Genomic DNA, 22,666 nt, shown 5'->3' with positions numbered 1-22,666 from the left:
TAGTGCCTTCTTCATGACTTTTCTTAACTGCTATTTCTCTTGTGCTAAGCCAAATAACAAATATTAATGAGGACATGTCAGATAAAAAAAATATGAGTGATAGAAATTCATAACGCAGACGTTTCCCATAAAGGATTCTAAGTATGTTTGACTTCTTATAGAACAAGACAATGGTTATTAGAAATGACCTCCATATCCATATAGCTGAAAGCTGTTTACTGTATTCCTAAGGGTATAATAATATAGTAAGATTAGATCGTATTTGGAAGCTTTTCAAACAAATGTTTGGGCTAAAGCTGTATTTATGGTTTAAATAACAATAGAACTGAATGGAAGTTTATCAGTCATTGTAATAAGAACAAAACTGTTAGCAGCACACACACATATACATTATATATATATATATATATATATATATATATATATATATATATATATATATATATAATCAAATGTTCATAGATATTTTTTTAATTGGTGATGTCAACTTTTATTATGAAACTTCCAAATGTAATCATTTTCCTAAGTAACATTAATTCCAAAATAAGGATAAAAACCCATATTACACATTTTCCCCAAATTATAATGAACAAAAGCCATAGCAATTAGGCTACACATCCAGTAGAAGGTCATACTTTCACCCACAATCATTACAAGCTGCAGTGAATTACTGCATTGGAATCTAAATGTCTTAAAGGAACACATCAAATTCAACTGAGGTGGGGAGGGGGAATCAATCATAGTGGTCATGACCTGAATAAAGCATTGTGCACGACACTAAAAACAAAAGGCACAAAAACACCTGAAAACTAAATGTTCATACTATGAAGGCATCATAAAAGTGCAAATAAGATAATTCTCCCTCAACAATGGGCGACAATGACGAGACCAATTCTTCCAATGTTGGCACATGATCATCCATTATTAAACATTCAAGTTAAAGTTACCTCGTGTCAGAAAGTGCTTCAATCTAAAAAGCTCATTCCAACAGTTTGCTAAAACCTGTCAGTGACAAAGAATGTACATTTCTACAAAACACGCTGAGAAGATGGCTGGTAGAGTGAGTCCTGGCGTGGGGTCTTACGTAGGGGTAAAGCCTGGGCTGTTAACCTCAGCGGCGGGACTGGCCAGACACTCGTTGGACCGCAGACTGGCCAGAGACCTAAAACTGTTGACGGATGTGAGCGAGCCACATAGTCCTCGGAGAGACGGCGACTGTTCTTTTCCTGCAGGCAAAATGCTATGGTCAAAAACATGGATTTGATCCACTTTTTAACTTTTTCTGCGCCAATAATTGGCAACAGACGTCCAATCTCCAACGTGAATTGGCCAGCCAAGTCTGAGTAGTCAAATGCAATATCCTCGCCAAATGGGGGGAAAAAAGTCGCAACTCTGTATTAATGCACAGATTGCTAATGTCACGTTATGCTATTTGATTTGAGCAGCTTTGACCATGAAATCTTTGAACCTAAAAATACAAACTTAATCGGGGGCCTCACATTGCATACGTTGGCTTGCTTCTGTTATTCTGTAATAATAGTTTATCACCACCTAGTGTGCAGTGAACGAATAACAATGTAAGATGTCTTAAGGTCCTGAAAAGTGCTATTCTGAACTGCTTATCCTCCCTCACAAGGGTTGTGAGGGGTGCTGTAGTCTTTCCCAGGTAACTGGGAACAGGTAATACCTTGACGGGGCCAGTGTGGTTTGGCTTCCAGCGTTAGGACATGTGCCGGTTCGAGGGACATCTGTGATAGGCTCATGTCAGTTGGCAGATTGTGGAAGCTCTTGCTGCACAACAAACAACAATTGCACAATAAGGGCAAAAGGAGACAAAGGGTGTACAGTAATACCTCGTTTATCACGGATAATAGGTTGCAAGACCTGCCGCAACAGGTGAAGAACCGCAATGTTGGGAAAGTGTTATTGTCATTTCAGGTTTATAATGTATTACAGTGTTCACTAATAAATTGTTTGGTCTTACTATACTGCAGTATACAAAAAGTCCCATACTTCTCCCACTGTCCGGGGCTCTTCCTGTACAACAGCGTGTCCAAGGCAACGGCGTTGGCATCCAAGGCGTCGGGAGACGGCCACTGATTGGTCAAGTGGGCTGTCAGATCCTGTCGTGACCGTAAGTCATTGTTCTTCAACACTGTCCTGCACACACCAGACACGATTCAGTGTTCAAGTTATTTGCAAACTAAGCCCCTTAAACGGCCATTGCCGAATCATACGTCCTGGCAACCGTTAAATCAGCATGGTTCGCCAAGCTCTACTTATGACTATTGGACGTGATGTGCCTATGGAGTATCTAAAATTAAATTCTAATGATTAAATGTGTGAGCATGAGTAGAAGCTTACTAGCGATAAATACAGAACGTGTGCCATCCTTAATTAATCCTGCATAATTTTTCTCATACAGTACATTGAGAGGGATAAGCCTTATCATCAGTCTTTGACTTGCACGTGTCCGCCCCCGAGTCCTATTACATTACAATGAAAGTGACTTCATTTGCATTTAATCACAGAGCGAGTGCTTGCTTCGGCAACCTTCAGTCATGACATGTCTTCAATTAAGGGATTTGGGAGCCTACATTGAATTAGTTGTCACACAATAGAAAGACAGCTTTTCGCTAATTCAATCGTTTGAGTCGCTACACGTGGACGCTACACATAAGCCTTACAAACTCACAGCTGATCCTGCAGTTCCAAAATGATCAACTCCAGCTGTTCTTTTTCCAGCGAGTGTGACAGGTGCATGTCTACCAGACTTTGCTCAAGAGCTTTGTGGTGTGACGACACCTCGGCCAACTGCGCCTCGCGTAGACGCACCAGCTCCTCAAGGTACGCCTGATGAGAAAACAAAGAAAAGCCAGCCCTCAGGATTTTGATCAGGCCTGTAATATAAATATCCCACTAAATATGACATTTACGTTGTTGATATACGCTTGAACAGACCTTCTGCTCCATCGCCATGCGATATTTTTGCTCAAAGCGCTTGCACTTGCTGACCAAGTTGCTCTGTTCGGTAAAGATGGAGGCAGCTGTGGCCTTTTTGTCCGGGGTGCTGCTCTCGCTGCCACTGCTGCCTAGCGTGCGCATCTCCTCCTCGTCGCTGCTGATGCTGTCGGCGCTGCAACCGGGGAGGAGGATGACGCCCGTCACCCGGTCAACGCACATTCGGCGAGCCCGCACGCCACGGTCGACTTATGTACCTCTGAGTGAACTTCAGGTAAGGCGTGTAGTCAATGACCGAGGGGACCCCGCCGTCGAGACCCTCGCCTTTCAGACAAAAGCTGCGGAGAGGAGACAGGTTGCGTTCATATATGGAAGTTTCTTGCCCTGCCTCACCCCCAAACATAAGAATTTGATCATCTAGTATCTGTGCGCTAATCCGATTCGACTGCATGCCGTGAGTGTGACCTGCAAATAAAGTGCAAACGACAGAGTCTGTCTGTGTCACATCTGTGCTTCTGTGATTGGTTCTTTCAGATTCAATCTGAGCTTTTTAGCCCCACCTATGTTCAAATCCAAATCAAACCACAGAAGACCAGACTGACTCGCCACGTATCTTCGTCTTTACTATTCCCTTCAATTCTTATTCTATGAATGCTATGTTAAACGGAATAGTGGTGGTGTCACACAACTTATTTTATTCAAGTTGACTAACAGTTTTGAAAAAGAAGGTCGTCAGAACCTGAAGTCGATGGTGTTGAGTCCAATGAGCGTGTCCGCCAGAAGAGCCGCCTCCTCTCCCAGCATGATTGCCCCATCCTCATAAAATCTCCTGCAGTCATGTTTGCTAACATTATCGATTTTCAATTCTAACAGATGCAAACTCAGCTGACTGCTACAAATGGGCTCAGCTATGTGCTAACACCTGCTCTTTACAACATTAGGTAAACATACACCATTAAATGCTACCAACAACAACAATAAAAGTTCAAACCTGGTTATTTTAAGGTCCCTCAGAGCGGAGGAGATGTACTCAGACAATCTCTTCTCCATTAGAACAACTCGGATCCAAGCTCGACCCTGGTGAGAAAAATACAATTGGATGAGTACAAGCAAATAATCGTAAAATAAGAAAGAATAAAGAAAAGACTATCATCAGAATAAGGTTATTAAATTAAGTTGCAATGTTCTAAGAAAATCAAAAACTATGTAAAGTGTAAATAGTGAAAGAAAGTGATAAATATTACACGCTTCATATATGAGGTGCATCACAGTATTTTTTTTCTATGTCTTTTTCTTCCCCCGTGTGGCCTATCTACTCATTGACAAGCTCTCATGTTGACTCATTGATTTTTTTTCCTCATGTGATACCACAGCGGAGCAAAAAGTCAGCTGTTAGTTCAGTTCGCTTATTTCCCAATTTTTGTTTTTTAAAAATTCCCCTCTAAATTCCATGTTTTTGCATATCCTTGCAATGGCAACTAAAATGTCAACTAAAATGTGCTGACATTCAAAACACTTAGATATTTTATATTTTCTTAAAATCTACTATTTGTCTTACTGGTTGTAATATTAATTGAAAATTTTATTTTTTTACATTTAAATTACATTGAAACCATCCCTTCGGGATGGATGACAAAAGTACTTTGAGGGTACTTATTACAGAATCTTGTCTGCTTTATCTTTGTTATGCAATGAACAAAACTAAATATGTAAAACACAAATATCAAATACTTGCTTTGCTTAACGATCATATTCAAAGAGTTTGAAGACATAATGGCACACGGTGGAGACAAAACAAGCTCTTGTCAATAGCATCTTTAAGTACTTTAATCATGTTGTTTCTGCTTGTAGAGAGGTTTTAGGCAATCCACGGTAAAGTGAAACTCAAACTAGTCTTTAAAAAAACTAGTTATGGATTCTTTTAGGCTCAGAGTCACCTTAGCTTTGGAGGACCGCACGTTCTCCATACTCTCGATGCTTCGGATGCAATTGTGAGGTACTTTGCCACAGGCGGCTTTGATGAAGTCCCAGAAGCTCCGATGAATCTCGTAGCCAAACCAATTTGTCTGACCTGAGTAAAAAAAAAAAACAAGAGTTGGATTCCGTACAAATGTGTTTTCACCTTAACCTCATCTTTCGGAGTGATTATTTGTTACCTTTCAGACGATGATTCAGTATATGTTCTAAAATGGACACAAAGTTGACCAACTCTGGAGACGAGTCGTCCATGGTCTCAAAACAGGAACGATCCAGGAGAGTCTTCACTGAAAACCTGGTGGCAAAGTGAGTTTTTTAATACTTTCACACTCAAAATTTTCATTCCAAAAACCTCCATGTAAGGTTCATTGGTAACCAAAGTATGAATGTAACTCTTCATGGTATTTGTGTAAAATATATGCATAGTAAATCATCTGTCATGGGCTTAACCTCACCTGCAATTCTAATGAGGAAAAGTGCTACTGAAAATGGATATATGGTGGCTTCTGTCTGTATAAAACAGCTGCAGTCTGGCCTTCCCAGCTGGAAGGCGAGTCGGTTTAATCATGTTACACCTAATTAGCAAGAAGATTTAATGGACTAGGCGGCTTTTTGTGTGCGTGTGTGCCTAAGTTGTTTGGAGACATTTTACATCAACCAGACGATCTGACTCCCTTTTCCGTTGCTTAGTAGCAGTGTTTGCCATGCCCCCAAACGCTCTCACAAATGTCATCTTGTTTCCAAGGGCACCACAAGTACGCATCAAAAATCTCAAGCGCTTACCGCTGGAGGTTTCCTCCACCATGCATCATATGAGATCCATGTGTTATGGTTTTTATAAACTTATTTTTTGTAATCAGTTTTTCCAATCATATATCGCACTTATATGCAATTCTTTCCCCAAGACAAACAAAACAAAGGTTATACTATCAAGGCTTGTCTTTCAATCTCTACAACAGGGGTGTCAGACTCGGGTTGGTTCGCGGGCCGCTTTAATGTCAACTTGATTTCACGTGGGCCAGACCATTTTAGATATAATATTTAGATTTTTTTTTTATAAACGGATTAAAAGAATTGGATTAAAAGCCTTGAATATTCCGTTTTTTATAGATCTAAAACACTGTTTATTTTAGCTTTTTTTAAAATATATTTTTAGATTTTACAAAATGATTTTTGAACTAAAAACACAGAAAAAAATGATTAAGAAATTACAATTATTGATTTAAAAGGGGGAAAATCAGGAAATTTAATATACATCTATACTCTTCATTTTAATTTGATCCTAAAACAGAAAGTTGGCACTCATGATTTACTTTCCCGGGCCACACAAAATGATGCAGCGGGCCAGATTTGGCCCCCGGGCCGCCACTTTGACACGTGCTCTACAACATGGTCAGATGTTGACGTTCTTAAATCCCTCCATTTTTTCCATTTGTCTTCAAATTGTATTTCTTATATTTTAATCTGAGTGGAGTCCTGGGTTCAAATCCAGGTCAGTCCACCTGTGTGGAGTTTGCATGTTCTCCCCGGGCCTGCATGGGTTTTCTCTGGGTACTCCAGTTTCCTCCAACATTCCAAACACATGCATGATAGACTGATTGGACACTCTAAATTGCCCCTAGGTATGGGTATGAGTGCGAATGGTTATCCGTCTGCTTGTGCCCTGCGATCAGCTGGCCAGTAATACAAGGTTCAGAAAATGAATGAATTAATATTCTTAATCTGAATGTTACATTACATTATGAATAGTTCTTTCACTGTGGACATCCACAGTTCCTCTGTCAGCACAGTCTCGTGGTGACTTTTTAACTTGCTGTCGGCAGCACTTTAGGAAGGTACTCGTGTTCCTTACGTGTTGTGTCGAGTGAAGTTCCCTAAATTAAGTAACTTAAATGTTCTCAGTATTGCATATCCTATTATATTTCTCAAACCTTTCCAAATTTTCTCCCAATGTTCATTTATATTTTGGCAATCTATATGTCCACGAGCTCTCTAGCATGGCAGTTACCATGGTTTTTTTTTTCAAAGTAATATAATTTTTTTTAAAATCAAACCCGGTAGTTACAGTTAAATTCTCTCCAAACATTTGAACATGCATAGTCAACCATTCTTCTCCAAGTAATTGAACTTTAAGTCATTTTTCCAATTTTTCTTTAAAACAACTTAACACAAATCACGTGTTCTTCCAACTTGGCAGAAGTACTTTGTAATCTTCCATTTTTCCCTTCATCAGCTTTACTAAACGCCTTAATGACCTCATTTTCAGGTACACATTTGACCTATTTTTCATGATAGTCCTTCATTTGTAACTATTGTAACTAGTCTTGAAGGTCCAGTCCTAATTCTTACCATCATTTATCAAAACTCTACAACTTGCACTGTACTATTGTTTTAAGTAGTATTGACAACACCGAAATTGCATCATTGCTATCGGGAAGTACTACGAAATAATGTGGCAAGGCTGCGCAATATGTACTTTTTGAGAAATACTTTCAAACCAATGGTCGCCCTGGACATCTAAAAATGTGGCACCCATTTTTTTCTGCTTCTAGCTTAATAAGGTCATCGCTAGTATACGTCCAATCTGTTCAAAGTGGGAGGTTGGCAGCAAAGGAATGTTCATTCTTTGTTCATCCATCCCCAACACTAATCACAAATTGATTGGACATCTAATGCTGTGAATGGCAGACAATAAGTTAACCAATGTTTGGCCCAGCCATGAAAGCAACAACTTAACATGCAAGTGAGTACTATGCAATAGTTTAAAATATCTTAACACTTCAAGTGAATGAACCAAATATGCATGCTTATATGAATATGGGAAGAATCTGAAACACCCAGAGGAAATCCACACAAGCATACAGAGAACAGTGATCCAAAAAAAAATCTTCAGACAGTGAGAAAGACCTGATAACCACTGATCTCATCATGGGTCACGTGCTGTTTGACTACCTATATTTACATAACACAATTATCTATTAAAGCAATATCTTGACATCCCAAATAGATAATAGCAACTTCATAGACGCGGGGATTGGAGATCATATTAGGTTATATGCGATGGTGGTAACAAGTGTCAATCTCAGATGGTGTTTTGACAGCAGCAGCATAATGATGAGGATGAGGAGGATGGTCCTAAAGAGCTACCCACCGGCAAACGGTAAGCAGGTTCCTCCTCTCGACCGCCGCGCTTCTGGTCCCGGCCCGCTTGCGGCTGATATGCAGCCCCGCGCCGATGGATGCCATGTCCGGCTTGAGGCCAGCTTGCAAGGCCGCCTGTGCCTGCCTGCCTGCCTACCCGCCTGCCTTCTTGCAGGAGGTCAACTTCCCTCCAGAGGAAAGACACTGGGTTTGCTTACGTCACAAAGCATGGACGAAGGGGGGTTGAGCCCGGAAGTCGCATCAAGTTACACTAGAGAGGGACAACGCCATTTCCGGTAGAATTTTTCAACATCAGAGCTCTTTAAGGTAAGATGTGATTTTTACCTTTCCTCTACGCCTAAAAGTATAGTACTATACTTGAATTTGGCAGTCATGATTTAAAAACATAACATATCGTCTGAATTTGTGAGTAAATTTTCAGTGTTGTCTTGTTTTTTTATGAAGAACAAATCAAAGTATTTAATCTATTTACGTGTGTACCTTTATTTTATTACGTACGACTGCATTGGCGTTAGACACTTCCGTCGGATTTATGTTTTATTATGAGCCGAGTTTTTATTATTAATATGGAGGCTGATGACCTCAAACGCCCCCGTGGTGCGGGCGGGCGACACCCATGAAAAACCAAGAGAAAATAATTCATGAGCTGACCTTTAGTGTGATTTTAAGCCAATAATCAAAAAAAGAAAGATGACATCAGTGTCTTTTATAAAGCACGTCTGATGGGAGGGCGCAAACACACGCGCACAACGACAGGTGCGCATAATTGCGCAAAATGAATGAATGAATCAGTGGCAGTCATAAAAAAAACTGTAGAGTGGCAGCTATTTTAGGGGATTTTGACTGAGCGTTTAAAGTGAAAGAATATTGTTCTGTCATAGGACGCAGTATTTTAAGTGTTAGTTTTGGAAAGGTAAAGTAAAAAAATAACAACAATTAAACTGCCTTAAGATTATTTGAATATATTGTTTTTTCTTTCTCAGTGGGATCATATATATTAATTAATTACTGGACTTATTGTTGGCCAATAAAAAGAGCCGGGCAGTTGTAGTTCATTTTGAGCTTTGTTTGCGTGGTGTAGATTGCTAACATTAGGATCTGCTGCTGTTTGCGGCCACCTTTATTCTAGATTTTCAAGGAACATGAATAAAATTTGTTTCATGTTCTGAGACAAGTGTGCGCAATACAGTTTATGCAGAATATCCTCCTGACTACCAGGAAAAAATGTTGTATAATCACATTTATTTTGAAATACCTCAATCTATGTGAAGTAATTGGAATACTGCAAAAGAGTTTGGCATCATTGGAAAGCTCAGAATGCCCTCTATAGATCGCATATGTGTTAATGCGATTGGATGCACTGGGTGGGAGATATTTAGGTTTACAAATGCCCTCTACAGAGGACAAATTTGAACTACTGGTAGTCAGGAGGATATAATATGTATTTCACCAATACTGTAGATATTGAGGACACTGACCGATCTCGTAGAAAACTCATTGTCTGCTTTCTCAATTCACATCATTAAGCATCCAAAAAGTCACACCCTACCCTGTACCTAACTGAATAATTAACCTTTTAACGGTATTGAATTAAGGACAACGGTATATTTATTCATGTATTTATTTATTAACTTACTTTTACCTATCTATTTATGTCTAAAATGCCTTTCCTATTCCTGCATCCTCACCCTCTTGCTACTGTGACAACAAAATTTCCCAAATACGGGATGAATAAAGTTATCCAATCCAATCCAATCCAATCCAATATTTTGATATTGCAGTAAAAACAAAATGGATGATTTACAAAATCATTTTTTGCATTTTTTTTTTGCATCAAAGAGGAAGAAAAGGGAGCCGTGGAAAGGCTGGTCATCTGTTGTTCGAAGTGTGCGCCTGGATGTGCGGAATAGCAAGCCCTGTCAAACAACAGAGTGCAGGAGAAGCGTCTGCTTCTCAAACATCAGACTCCTCTAATAGACGAACGGCAGCAAGGTACGTTTACCCTTTTGTCACGGTTCAATTTCAAGAACTGACTTGTTTAAATGCGCAACATAAACAGATAAGCATAACAGGAAACAGACATGGAGGAAAGGGACATCACAGAGAACAACCTTAAAGATTTATATTTAAGGTAATATTCTATGACTTTTAGAATTTAGGAAAAAAAGGCTCTATGCTTTTGGCCTACTTTTTAAACTACTGGAGAGCATTTAGAGTGATAATTTCCTGTTTGTGACTCAGTGATTGCATTGATGAGGTGAGCAAAAGTAAAAAGAAGAAAGACGAAAAGGAAAAGCTACCGATGGTTGGTGCCATTGAACTGGTAAGTTCTCTGTGAATGTGAATGGCTGTCCGTCTCATTGTGCTCTGCGATTGGCTGGCCTCCAATTCAGGGTGTCCCCTGCCTGGTGCCCGTAGGTAGCCGGGATAGGCTCCAGCACCCCCCATGACCCTCGTGAGGACGAGCGGTCCAGAAAATAAATTAATTTTGACATTTACCTCCTAATAACATTCTCCTACTCTTCCTGTCTGAACAGTTCAGATTTGCAGATTCCAAAGACATTGTGCTGATCTTCTTTGGGACACTAATGTCGATGGTCCACGGGGTAGTGATGCCTCTTATGTTAGTCGTGTTTGGGGCTATGTCTGACAGCTTGGTATCAAACGCTGCCTCATCCTTCCGAAACAACAGCCACCCCAGTGAGTTCACAGATCTCGCCGTAGTCCCCTGACCATAATGATTGACTACTATAACATTTTGTTTGACATTTTCAGATGTCACATTTGCAAACAGCACCTTGCAGGCTGAGATGACCAGGTAAAGAGTAAAATGACACCTCCCAATGCGTCTTTTCTGATCCTTCCGTTCCTTTTCAGCTTTGCCATCTACTACTCGATCCTAGGGGCTATTGTGCTGGTGGCCGCCTATATGCAGGTCGCTTTCTTTACATTGTCAGCAGGACGACAGGTCAAACGCATCCGCAAGTGTTTTTTTCACGGGATCATGCGACAGGATATCGGCTGGTTCGATGTAAACGAAACTGGAGAGCTCAACACTCGTCTTACAGAGTTAGTAATATGAAGTCATTAACCTTTACCGTGTATGTTGCTACACAATAATAATGATTTCTATATTTCAAAACAGGCTCATCAGTAGGGTTAAAATTCGCCCAATTTTATGACAATCTCATGTGGACAATACAATATTTGTGGATATTATGAAGTCTGCCATGATTCCATTTGATATTTTGTACGCAATCCGTTACATTCTGCATAAAGTAACAAAAGATTTTGTTACTTTTTGTTGTTTTCATGAAGTTGAATGATAAGCATTAAGCCTCTTAAAATGATGATCGACACAACAGTTAACCCTTTAATTGACAAATAAATGTTAACAATAAAATCTAAAAACTGGAACAATTTATTTTAAGATGAAAAGTTGAATGTTTAGCTCATTTTTAATAGATTATACAATGTAGTTGTCGAAAATTATATACATATTTTTTTTATTTTGCTTGATCTTCATATTATACTTGCATTAGTTTGAGGAGACAACCTGTTTTTCTGCACGAACAGCGATGTCTACAAAATCCATGAGGGCATTGGGGACAAAGTGGCAATGTTGATTCAGTCCTTTGCCACTTTTTTCACATCAGTCGTCATCGGCTTAATCAAAGGCTGGAAGCTCACACTTGTCATCCTGGCCGTCAGTCCCTTGCTGGGTGTCATGGCCGCAATTTTCAGCAAGGTAACCTAAGATTTTCTCCACATCACCACGTAAGAAAGCCTATTCTTGCTGGCATTATGGTAAACGTTAGGTCTTTTAGGTCCTGGCATCATTCACTTCAAGAGAACAGTCCGCTTATGCCAAAGCAGGTGCTGTGGCAGAGGAGGTTCTCTCTTCTATCAGGACCGTGTTTGCCTTCAGTGGTCAACAAAAAGAGATTGAGAGGTTTGTGCATTCACCCGTGTTCTTACGTATAAAAAAAGATAAAGGCATTGGATTGGATTGGATTGGATAACTTTATAGACATAAATAGATAGTAATAAGTTAGTTAATAAATAAATACATACATAAATATATATAAATAAATAAGCGTGTTGCTGAAATATATATATATATATATATATATATATATATATATATATATAGATATATAGATGGATGGATGGATGAAGTAAGTGAATAAATACATAAATAAACAAAGATCAATAAATACGCGTGTTGCTGAAATATATACACACCACACATGCACACATACACACATACACACATACACACACATACATGCATACATATAAATACATACGTATGTTTTCCATACCATGAGTTACAGCTGAAGGCTTTTGTTGTAGCTTTTAATGAGGAAAGTTGGGAATGGATAGTATTTCCGAAATTAGTTTTTTCCATGTGCCATCTCCCAGGTATCATAAGAACTTGGAGGACGCCAAGAACGTGGGAATAAAGAAGGCTATAAGCTCAAACATTGCGATGGGTGTGACCTTCTTATTGATTTACCTTTCATATGCGCTGGCCTTCTGGTATGGAAGCACACTCATTTTGAGTGGAGAGTACACCATCGGCGTTGTACTTACAGTGAGTAGCAGCCGGAAGAGCGAGGCTGTCCTTCAGAGAGCCACCAAATACAACTTTTAAGCTTACAAAGAAAGTTTGTGTTTTTAGGTTTTATTTGCTGTGCTTATTGGAGCATTTGCTTTGGGGCAGACGTCACCAAACATCCAGTCCTTTTCCAGTGCCCGAGGAGCTGCACATAAAGTCTACGGCATTATTGACAATGTAAGAACAACTACATTGCCTACTTTGCTTCACATTTGGAAAGAAATGTTCTTTTCTTTGTGGCTACCGTCAATTATGCATTCGTGTAATGTAGCGCTCCAGGATGCAGCTTTTGCAGATTGGAATTTCCTCTAATTGGAGGGGAATCAAAGAATTTCCAAAAGGTTTATGCAGTTTTCCACTTTAGGTACTTAATTCACAACTCACTTTAGACATTAACTAGTTCCAAATTTAATCAACTTTTATCGTCATAGTGCTTTTTTTCCAATTCCAAGTTCAGAAACTTAAAGCAGCCTCAAACAACAATGACCTATGTATGGATGTAGTGTTACCAAAATGGCTAGCTGTATAAATAAACACAAGCTTTGTTGAGAACATTTTGTCCTACCTGAGTGAGATTTCTTCACATTGTCTGTTAAGCCTTTAAGTATCAGTTCCATGAACCCGCTGTGACCAAACCTCCAACTAAAACTGATCTTAAAGGAAATAATGAAACTTTTTACTCTTCAGAAACCAAGCATCGACAGTTATTCGGAGGGTGGCTTCAAGCCTGATTCAATCACTGGAAACATCGAGTTCAAGAACATCCACTTTAATTACCCCTCAAGACCCGATGTTAAAGTAAGCCCCTCAATGACACATCATCAGTGTACAGTATTTACCCAAACTCCTTTCTATATCTGCCATTACTTGTAGGTATTAAACAACATGTCGCTAAGCGTGAAAAGTGGCCAGACCATCGCCTTAGTGGGAAGCAGCGGTTGCGGTAAAAGCACCACCGTGCAGCTGTTACAGAGGTTTTACGATCCACAGGAGGGATCGGTAAGTACATATTTTTCAAAACTTTTCACTCAAATACCTGTGTAATTCTGTAAAATTATCCAAGCACGCTTTGGTCCGTTAAGAACATTTAAGAATCCATTGTTTCCCTCTTTGTAGATATCTGTTGATGGTCATGATATCCGTTCTCTCAATATTTGCTACTTGCGAAAGATGATTGGCGTGGTGAGTCAAGAGCCCGTCCTTTTTGCCACCACCATAGCTGAAAACATCCAATACGGCCGATTGGATGTCACACAAGAAGAGATAATGCAAGCTGCCAAGGAGGCCAATGCTTACAACTTCATCATGAATCTTCCTGATGTATAAACATCTTGATGACTTGTACCTTGAAACAACTTTGCACTTGCCAATGAGGACATTCTTACTGTTGTTGAGCAGAAATTTGAGACGCTGGTCGGAGACCGAGGGACTCAGATGAGTGGAGGACAGAAGCAGAGAATAGCGATCGCTCGAGCGCTAGTCCGCAACCCCAAAATCCTTCTGCTGGATGAAGCAACTTCAGCTCTGGACGCTGAGAGTGAAACTGTTGTGCAAGCTGCACTCGACAAGGTATAAACACACACAGACATTAGAATTGCTTGGGTTCATAACCACACCTTATCTTCTTCTGGTTTTTGTTTCTCTTAATGGGACGTCAGTCATTTTGCTGATTTGTTTCTAGATACGGGAAATAGTTTTAGGATGGAAGATAAGTGCACAAAACGTGTGCATAGCTAGTGCTGAATATCTGAGTTCTAACAAGAAACTCTTATCTGTCCTCACCTGCCAAGAATTTTTGGGCGAAAGTCCGAAAGTCACAGAAAGATGTTACTTTGTCGTAAAGTTGCAGTGCCCGATCTTTTGAATACATTGTTACTTACAGCGTGAACTTCTCTGTTCATATTTGAAATACTTCCACAATGACACACATTTTCCAATGTTTGAAACAATATTGTGGTTGAAACAAACAGCCATCCTGTTAACAGAGTGATGTAGGGAACAGGTCGAATGTTTAGAGGAATTTAAGAATTGCAGCGTCTTTTAACAAGGGAATAAAGGAACATAAAATGGATGATTGGGTGTGTGCTGAATTTGTAGCCACTATGCAGCTCTATCATCCTTCTGAATTTCGAACTTTTGCATCATTTGTGCAGGTCAGACTCGGCCGTACCACCTTAATTGTGGCTCATCGCCTTTCAACTATTAGAAATGCTGATATTATTGCTGGCTTTCAAAATGGAACAATTGTAGAACTGGGAACCCATAACCAGCTGATGGAAAAACAGGGAATCTATCATACGCTAGTCACTATGCAGGTAAACCTTTGTGCAAAACAATGTGTAATAGGAATATACTGTCTTGGGATGTATACTAACTTCATCTATCTTGCAGACTTTTCAGGAAGCCAATGAAGAGGAAGAACTGGGGGAAAAGAACCCAGTGGAAGATCTCTCTAACTCCCCTCGTTTAAGGAGGAGGTCTACAAAATCGTCATTTGTTGGTTCAGAGGGACAGAAAGAAGAGAGAGAAAAGTTGGTGGATAGCAAAGATTCAAAAGAAGAGGTGTGACGTGCGCTTGATGAATCGGGATTTTCATGGCAAAGGATAAAGGGAGATATCATTCAGCTTTTTTTTCTTTGTTGTCTGCAGAATGAAGATGTTCCTCCAGTTTCGTTTCTTAAAGTGATGCGATTCAATCTTCCTGAGTGGCCTTACATTCTTGTCGGAACCATCTGTGCTTCAATTAATGGCGCGATGCAACCTCTCTTTGCTGTCATCTTCTCCAAGATCATCACTGTAGGATTTTTGGGTTCATTTTGCATCTTCATTTTCGGATTAAAATGTGGAGGAAAGAGTTTTAAAGGAAAGTAATCGTGACTTTTCCTATTTTTAGGTGTTTGCCGAGCCGGATTTAAACGTTGTTCAACGGAAATCTTATTTCTTCTCTTTTCTGTTTGCTGTTATTGGAATCGTATCCTTTGTCACCATGTTTCTACAGGTAAGAATCCTACAAACCATTTCAACATTTTCATCAATGTTTATGGCTAAATTGGTAACATGCCAAGAAAGAACTTTTATTCGATGAAAAGTGCCCGAGTGCAGTTCACGATCAAATTTAATCCGACTTTTTTACAGGGGTACTGTTTTGGTAAATCTGGGGAGATCCTGACTATGAAAATGAGACTTGCAGCTTTCAAGGCCATGTTGAGGCAGGTTAGTGGAACAATTCATAAGTTGACTTTAATGGTTTTAATACTGAGTAAATATGCGACTTCAGTGTGGTTGCAGGATATCAGGTTATATTGAATAGTGAGTGGAAAGTGGCATGGAAAAATGCATGCAGAAATCAAATCGAATTTACATTTAAAGGAAAGAATTTGTTGAATAAAAACAATTCTAAAATTCAGTACAGCAGTACCTCGAGATATGAGCTTGATTTGTTCTGGCACTGAGCTCGTATGTCGATTTACTCGGAACTCAAATGAACGTTTCCCATAAGAATGAACTAAAAACAAATTAATTTGTTCCAACCATCTGAAAAAAAAACCAGGATATTGGATTGGAAAAACATTTTTATTTGTTCTAATTCGCAATCTATTAACAAAGTAACAAATAACTAGTGGTTTATTACTACTATGATGTGTTTAATAGTATTAAAATTAGACAGATTTCGTGTAGGGGAGAGAGAGAGGGACAGAGAGGGGGGACTTTTGCACGGCAACGCGCTCGTAACATAACATAAACAATTTTAAATGAACTTGGATTACGATGCAGACACACTCAAAAATAAGTTTAATCTAACCTTACCCTCAACTTAATTCTAATTTTGTTTTAAATTTTGATACCTTTCTTCTACCGGGTTGGCTCTATTTGCACCGCCTCCACCGTGACTTTCAAATGCAAACTATCGAGGGTTGTTTGCTTTTGTCTTCCTTTCAAAATATTCCCAAAATGATGCACACAAATGTCCTCACAATAGGATAACGCACGACCACTTGCCAACGAGAAGCAGTATACTCCTCTCGTATTAGCGATCCCTCCGCTATTCGCACTGACTAAAGGGAAAAAAACACTGAAAAAAATGCAGCGCTCCGCCCAGTGCTCGTAGAGACATTACACGAGGGAGTTGCGACCAGAAAGACAGTACCCATGATGTTCTTATGAGCAGCCTCTCGCGTCCGCTGTCTGCTCGTATATTAAAATTTGTCTCGTATCTCAAGATAAATATTTGCCCGAAATTTTACTCGTAACTCAAATTGCTCGTATGTCGGGGCACTCGTATGTCAAGGTATTATAGCACATAATATTCAAACAATGTATGTTTCATTTAATAGGACCTGGGCTGGTTTGACAACCACAAAAACAGCATTGGCGCACTCACGACAAGGCTGGCCACAGATGCAGCTCAAGTCCAAGGGGTAAGGTACACGCAGGAAACCAACATAATTTCATTTATTTATCTTATTGGTTCATACATCCCCTCTCTTCTGCGTTCAGGTTACGGGAGTACGTCTGGCCACGTTGGTTCAGAATGTTGCCAACATGGGTACTGCTCTGATTCTGGCCTTTGTGTTTGGCTGGGAGCTGACCTTACTTGTGCTGTTCTTGGTGCCAATCTTGGCTGTGGCTGGAAAGGTGGAGATGGAGTTGCTTGCTGGGCAAGCTGCTGAGGATAAGAAGGAGCTGGAGAAGGCTGGAAAGGTATGGATTTGGTGATGGTTTGTTGACTTGCATCATTATGGATTTTGGCATTCAAACAACAGATCCGTCACTTTGATATGACGTAGGCGAGGGGTCAGGTGAAATGTTTTTTCCTGTCTGTAATACCTGGTGCAAACTGAAGGGGTTTAATGTGGTGTTGTTGGTTTTTTATTTATTTATATATTTATTACAAAATTTGCTCAAATGGGAGAGAACATTTGAGGTATGGCTATTGCAAGCTTTTTTTGTTTAAATTTGCTCCTCAGGAAGCCTCACTTTCCAGTTGTTTGCAACTTTCAGTTAAAAATATCCATGGATCAGTGAGCTCGGTCAAAATCCAGAGTCCTGCTTTGTCTTGTATTGATAACACTTACCTATGAAGGTTTTAAGTGTTGGTGTTTTGGCCTCGAAATATGATCCCACTTCTCTTAGTTTCTGCTTCATATTAAATAATAATAGGTAATAAACTATCAAAGGTTTAATTAGTAGCTCATCTTACAGATCAATGGTACCTATTACGACATGTTTTATTTGGTATAATCACAGAAATAGTGTTGCAAACACGTAGTAATTTTAGCTTTTTCTTAGGACAAGTTTGCTGTTAAAGCTATTGTTGTTTAGCCATAATATTAAATATAATTTTGGTAACAGTGTGTGTACATGTTGTGCGACACATTTTCTAAACTTGATGATTTGAAAGGTATGTTTATTTTTTTTAATAATGTACCGATAGACACAAGAGATGGAACAGTAATATCCCAAAAATGAAATTAGAATTTCATTTTAAATATTTAATTTGTGGTTCATGCTCATTGGGATTGGGACCACAGAAAATTGGCATGTTAGGAGCTCCTTAAGACTTATATTTTACAAAACATTTAAGCATCCTTTATTCTTGGTATTTGTTAGATTGGGTCTCGGGTTGAGTCAACGGATGTAGAAACTGCATATTTTTGTGTTTTGTAAATTGATTATTTCATACCTGTCAACTTCTGACAATAACTGCCCTTATAAATGATTATGATTCCCCTTACAAACCCCCAAAAAACCTTACAAACACCGTACGACTCTTACAGTGTTTGTCAGGGGAATCATAATCATTTATAAGGGCAGTTATCGGCAGAGGTTGACAGGTATGTTATTTAAACTGTGAAGAATGGGAGGTAAAATGCACTCCAATTGTGAAGAAAAAAAATTCAAATCACGAAGGTTAATCATGGAAGTTAACTACTGATCATGCCTATTTTCTTGTACTGATATGTCGGACAGTATGTTGATCAAGTCTTTCCACATTATGTCTGTCAGTCTTTCCAAGTGGGATTCTAAACTATATTTCATTTTGTTTCCTCAGATTGCTACAGATGCCATTGAGAATATTCGCACTGTTGCATCTCTGACAAGGGAACCCACATTTGAATCCCTATATCATAAAAATCTCCTCATTCCTTACAAGTACAAAAGACCGTCAGAAAATAACTTTTTTTTGGTCAGATTTTGGTCTTCTCAAAAGTTGCCTTTCTCTCTTTATAGAAACTCCCAGAAAAAAGCCCACCTGTATGGTTTTACCTTCTCATTTTCACAGGCCATGATCTACTTCGCCTATGCAGGATGTTTTCGTTTTGGAGCTTGGCTCATCGACGAAAGACGAATGGACGTCGAGGGAGTTTTTCTGTGAGTGATAGCGTGTTGTGTTTTGAATGTAGTCTTTGACAGCAGAAGAAGAAGAGAAAAAATTACTGAGTAGATTATTACAAGAGATCTCTTTTAATCATTTTCCAAAACTTCAAAGTATGTGAAATTGTGGTCAGGCATGATGCATGGTGGGAGAACATTAACTTGGAATTCAAAGTTTACTTTAAGGAGTCTGCAGAAGCAAAAGGAAAAAATTCTGGAGAAGCTAAGGAATATTCCTAGCTTTAAAATGTCAAAATATGATCATTTCATTGCCACGCCGTAGAATCAAATGTTTGTAAAAACTCAGAATTTCTACTTGTAATTTATATTTTTTATTCTCATCTCATTTTCTGAACCGCTCTATCCTCACTAGGGTCGTGGGGGGTGCTGGAGCCTATCCCAGCTGACTTCTGGCCAGAGGCGGGGGACACCCTGAATTGGTGGCCAGCCAATCGCAGGGCACAAGGAGACAAACAACTATTCACACTCACACTCATACCTAGTGGCAATTTAAAGTGTCCAATCAGCCTACCATGCATGTCTTTGGAATGTGGGAGGAAACCGGAGTACCTGGAGAAAACCCACGCAGGCCCGGGGAGAACATGCAAACTCCACACAAGTGGACCAACCTGGATTTGAACCTTGGTATATTTTTATATTTGGTAGATGTTTTTGTTGTTGAGACAACTATTGTATTTCAGTTGTTACAGGTACTTGCAATTCATAATAAATGAACACTAAATCCAATATTCTCTTACCTAGAGTTATTATGGCAGTTTTGTACGGTGCCCTGGCTCTGGGAGAAGCCAATTCCTTTGCTCCAAACTATGCTAAGGCCAAAGTGTCTGCTGCACACCTTATTATGCTTCTGAATACTGAGCCTGCTATTGACAATCTTGCAGAGGACGGACTGTCACTGGTATCCAATGCAAAATCGCACTTGTTTATTACTATTGTTAATAGACATTTGTTATTAAATCCTCTTCTTATTTGTCTTTGTCCTCCAGGATAAATTTGAGGGTAATGTGCAATTTGAAGAGGTTAGATTTAACTACCCCACCCGTCCTGATTTACCAGTTCTCCGAGGGTTGAATCTGAAGGTGAGCAAGGGGGAGACACTGGCCCTCGTAGGAAGCAGTGGTTGTGGAAAAAGCACCAGCATCCAGCTTCTGGAGAGGTTTTACGATCCCACGCAAGGGAACGTGGTGAGAAAACACACATACAGAATCACATGCTGCCTCTTCACCTAGTCTCCGTCGGCTAATGTTTAGTGTTTTTATTGCTGCACTCTACTGATGAGAATTTAGTTGTGTCATTTGAATTCATCTTCGGAGAGTTTCTGAGAGACAAAATATTTTACCGTATTTTCCCGACTATAAGGCGCACTAAAAAGTCTTAAATTTTCTCCAAAACAGACAGGGCGCCTTATAATGCGGAGCACCGTGTGTATGCTCCAAAGCCTGACTAAGAGCACTTCTGGCCGAGACGCTTCTTATATAGAGAGAAGGCGGATGTGGGTGGGGTCAGGCATGCGGAGGGTGTGTGTAAGGAGACGCTAAAGGCACGCCCTTACCAGGTACCCGTATATAGTGTGGGCATGTGCTTTGTTGGAAAACAATTTCGGTTTGGTTTCTAAGCCCCCCGAAAAAGCTGAGTTGATTTGCGACTCCATACATGCCCATACAGCAGCGGTGAAAAACCAAGTCACGAAAATGAACTCTGAGCTTGCCGTCATTCCCGGAGGCTTAACTAAAGAACTCCAACCGCTGGACATCGGCATCAACCGGGCGTTCAAAGCAAAGATGCTAGCGGCATGGGAACAATGGATGATAGGTGGCGAACACAGCTTTACAAAGGGTGGCAGGCAGCGCCGGGCTAGTTACGCCACTATTTGCGAATGGATTGTGGCCGCTTGGACTAACGTGTCTGCTTGCACTGTTGTTCGAGCTTTTGCCAAAGCCGGCATCATTTCTGTCGAGCCACATGGCAATCTTAGTGACTCTGACAACGAAGAGAGGGAACCCGGCGTTTTTGATGAATCATTTGGATAATTGTTCAATTCGGACACAGAAAATGAGGACTTTCATGGATTAATGGGGGATGATGATTGATCAAAAAACGTGAGTACATTGTAAAATGGCTAAATAAAGTACAACCAAACTCAGTTTTGCTTCTGTTGCTTTTTTAAAAACGTGTTTTTAGCGTATGTCCGTATGTTTAAGCTGGTGTATGTTTTGCCATGCCTGGCTGCGTTTATTAGTGCGGTGCGTCTTGTGTGTGTGTCAAATACAGAAATAGCCCAAAATGTTATATGTGATTGACGTATTTGTCGCGCAGGTGATTGATTCCAAGAGTGTCAAAGAGTTGAACATCCATTGGTTGAGGTCTCAGATAGGCATTGTGTCACAGGAGCCAGTGCTCTTTGACTGTAGTTTAGCTGAAAACATTGCTTATGGAGACAACAGTCGCACTGTAACGACAGAGGAGATTAAGGCAGCTGCTGAAGCAGCCAACATTCACAGCTTCATCGAAACCTTGCCAAAGGTAAACCAGAAAAACGGACCACATTTTCATCAAAGTTATTTTTCTACAACCAATGCCAACTGTAAATGCCAAAACCCTGTGGACTGACTTTGAACGACTGTTTTCTGGAACAGAAATATGACACTCAGGCAGGCGACAAGGGGACCCAATTGTCAGGCGGTCAGAAACAACGAATAGCCATAGCCCGAGCCATCATACGGAACCCCAGACTTTTGCTTCTGGACGAAGCCACGTCTGCGCTCGACACAGAGAGTGAAAAGGTACGTTTTCTGTTCCCATCCGGTTCGATTCTAAAATTGACTTTATTCCTCACGATTTGTGGACCCAGGTGGTGCAAGAAGCGTTGGACAAAGCCAGGCAGGGCAGAACGTGTATCATTGTCGCCCACCGTCTGTCCACCATCCAAAATGCAGACCGCATTGCTGTCTTTCAGGAAGGGGTGGTCGTTGAAGAAGGCACTCACCAACAGTTGCTTGCCAAAAAGGGAGTCTACCACATGTTGGTCACCACTCAGATGGGCCGGGCAACCGAATGAGTTAATAAAAGCAAGTTTGTGATATTCTACTGTTAGAGAAATATGGAGTAATTGAATGTACTACATCGGCATTGGTTTAAATGCTAAATCGGGAGTCCTTTGACTCATTAATTTCTTTGGGCCAAGATCATAAAAGTTACCTTCTAAAGATTCAAATATGAATTTGAATTATTGGGTTTGAGTAACACCATCAAACGTGGGGTTCATGTCTATATAAACGTATTTTCTTTTTATATTGTTTTTTTTGATATTCCATCAATCCTGTTTATAGTTTGTTTGCTAACGCCAGTACTTGAAACAGTTATCATTTACAACATTGAATTACTATCACTGGTGATACTACTGAAGCAATGTGATAGATTGATATTAAACATGTTTTGATTGAATGTTGTCCGTTGTAAACATAGATAGCCGATTTTATGAAATGTAAGTATGTCAAAGTTGAACACTTGTTTGTTGAGCTAAAGTTTAATATTAATGTATTTGATTGC

At 39.9% G+C, this 22,666-nt stretch overlaps 2 protein-coding genes across 3 annotated transcripts; one reads left to right on the top strand and one right to left on the bottom strand.

Moving 5' to 3' along the window:
• Window positions 1–465: 465 nt before the first annotated feature.
• Window positions 466–8,303, bottom strand: rundc3b (RUN domain containing 3b). The gene is made up of 11 exons (XM_077597916.1): window positions 8,090–8,303; window positions 5,118–5,233; window positions 4,899–5,032; window positions 3,953–4,038; window positions 3,701–3,790; window positions 3,219–3,299; window positions 2,962–3,136; window positions 2,696–2,853; window positions 2,014–2,160; window positions 1,688–1,791; window positions 466–1,226 (listed from the first exon to the last, which is right to left on the bottom strand). The coding sequence occupies exons 1-11, from the start codon at window positions 8,182–8,184 to the stop codon at window positions 1,081–1,083; spliced, it is 1,332 nt and encodes a 443-aa protein (XP_077454042.1). The 5' UTR covers window positions 8,185–8,303; the 3' UTR covers window positions 466–1,080.
• Window positions 4,662–22,561, top strand: LOC144072697 (ATP-dependent translocase ABCB1-like). Of its 2 annotated transcripts, XM_077597912.1 has the most exons (31): window positions 4,666–5,244; window positions 8,040–8,098; window positions 8,255–8,406; window positions 9,940–10,092; window positions 10,160–10,231; window positions 10,342–10,423; window positions 10,638–10,800; window positions 10,876–10,918; window positions 10,978–11,169; window positions 11,677–11,848; window positions 11,928–12,052; window positions 12,526–12,697; window positions 12,785–12,898; window positions 13,409–13,519; window positions 13,595–13,720; window positions 13,838–14,041; window positions 14,120–14,290; window positions 14,875–15,036; window positions 15,113–15,283; window positions 15,371–15,517; window positions 15,615–15,719; window positions 15,857–15,934; window positions 17,056–17,139; window positions 17,219–17,422; window positions 18,774–18,874; window positions 18,953–19,093; window positions 19,859–20,015; window positions 20,104–20,301; window positions 21,434–21,640; window positions 21,754–21,900; window positions 21,969–22,561. In XM_077597912.1, the coding sequence occupies exons 5-31, from the start codon at window positions 10,182–10,184 to the stop codon at window positions 22,173–22,175; spliced, it is 3,834 nt and encodes a 1,277-aa protein (XP_077454038.1). In that variant the 5' UTR covers window positions 4,666–5,244; window positions 8,040–8,098; window positions 8,255–8,406; window positions 9,940–10,092; window positions 10,160–10,181; the 3' UTR covers window positions 22,176–22,561. The 2 variants fall into 2 exon arrangements, 1 of the variants encoding a protein (XP_077454038.1); XR_013299900.1 differs by lacking the exons at window positions 20,104–20,301; window positions 21,434–21,640; window positions 21,754–21,900; window positions 21,969–22,561 and having other exon boundaries at window positions 4,662–5,244; window positions 19,005–19,093; window positions 19,859–19,886.
• Window positions 22,562–22,666: the final 105 nt, after the last annotated feature.

This window comes from Stigmatopora argus, chromosome 4 (assembly GCF_051989625.1).
Source record: "Stigmatopora argus isolate UIUO_Sarg chromosome 4, RoL_Sarg_1.0, whole genome shotgun sequence".
NCBI lineage: Eukaryota > Metazoa > Chordata > Actinopteri > Syngnathiformes > Syngnathidae > Stigmatopora > Stigmatopora argus.
The sequence above is the reverse complement of the archived record's forward strand: the minus strand, read 5'-3'. Positions and strand labels throughout refer to the sequence as shown.

What these genes read in the sequence shown, in the direction of transcription:
- LOC144072697 (XM_077597912.1), top strand. Translation starts at nt 10,182, where the DNA reads ATGGAGGAAAGGGACATCACAGAGAACAACCTTAAAGATTTATATTTA. An exon ending in CTCAACACTCGTCTTACAGA is followed by an intron (nt 11,170 to 11,676) that starts GTTAGTAATATG and finishes CTGCACGAACAG; the next exon opens with CGATGTCTACAAAATCCATG. An exon ending in AATCTCCTCATTCCTTACAA is followed by an intron (nt 18,875 to 18,952) that starts GTACAAAAGACC and finishes CTCTCTTTATAG; the next exon opens with AAACTCCCAGAAAAAAGCCC.
- rundc3b (XM_077597916.1), bottom strand. Translation starts at nt 8,184, where the DNA reads ATGGCATCCATCGGCGCGGGGCTGCATATCAGCCGCAAGCGGGCCGGG. An exon ending in AACCTGCTTACCGTTTGCCG is followed by an intron (nt 5,234 to 8,089) that starts GTGGGTAGCTCT and finishes CTTTGCCACCAG; the next exon opens with GTTTTCAGTGAAGACTCTCC. An exon ending in AGGGACCTTAAAATAACCAG is followed by an intron (nt 3,791 to 3,952) that starts GTTTGAACTTTT and finishes ACATGACTGCAG; the next exon opens with GAGATTTTATGAGGATGGGG.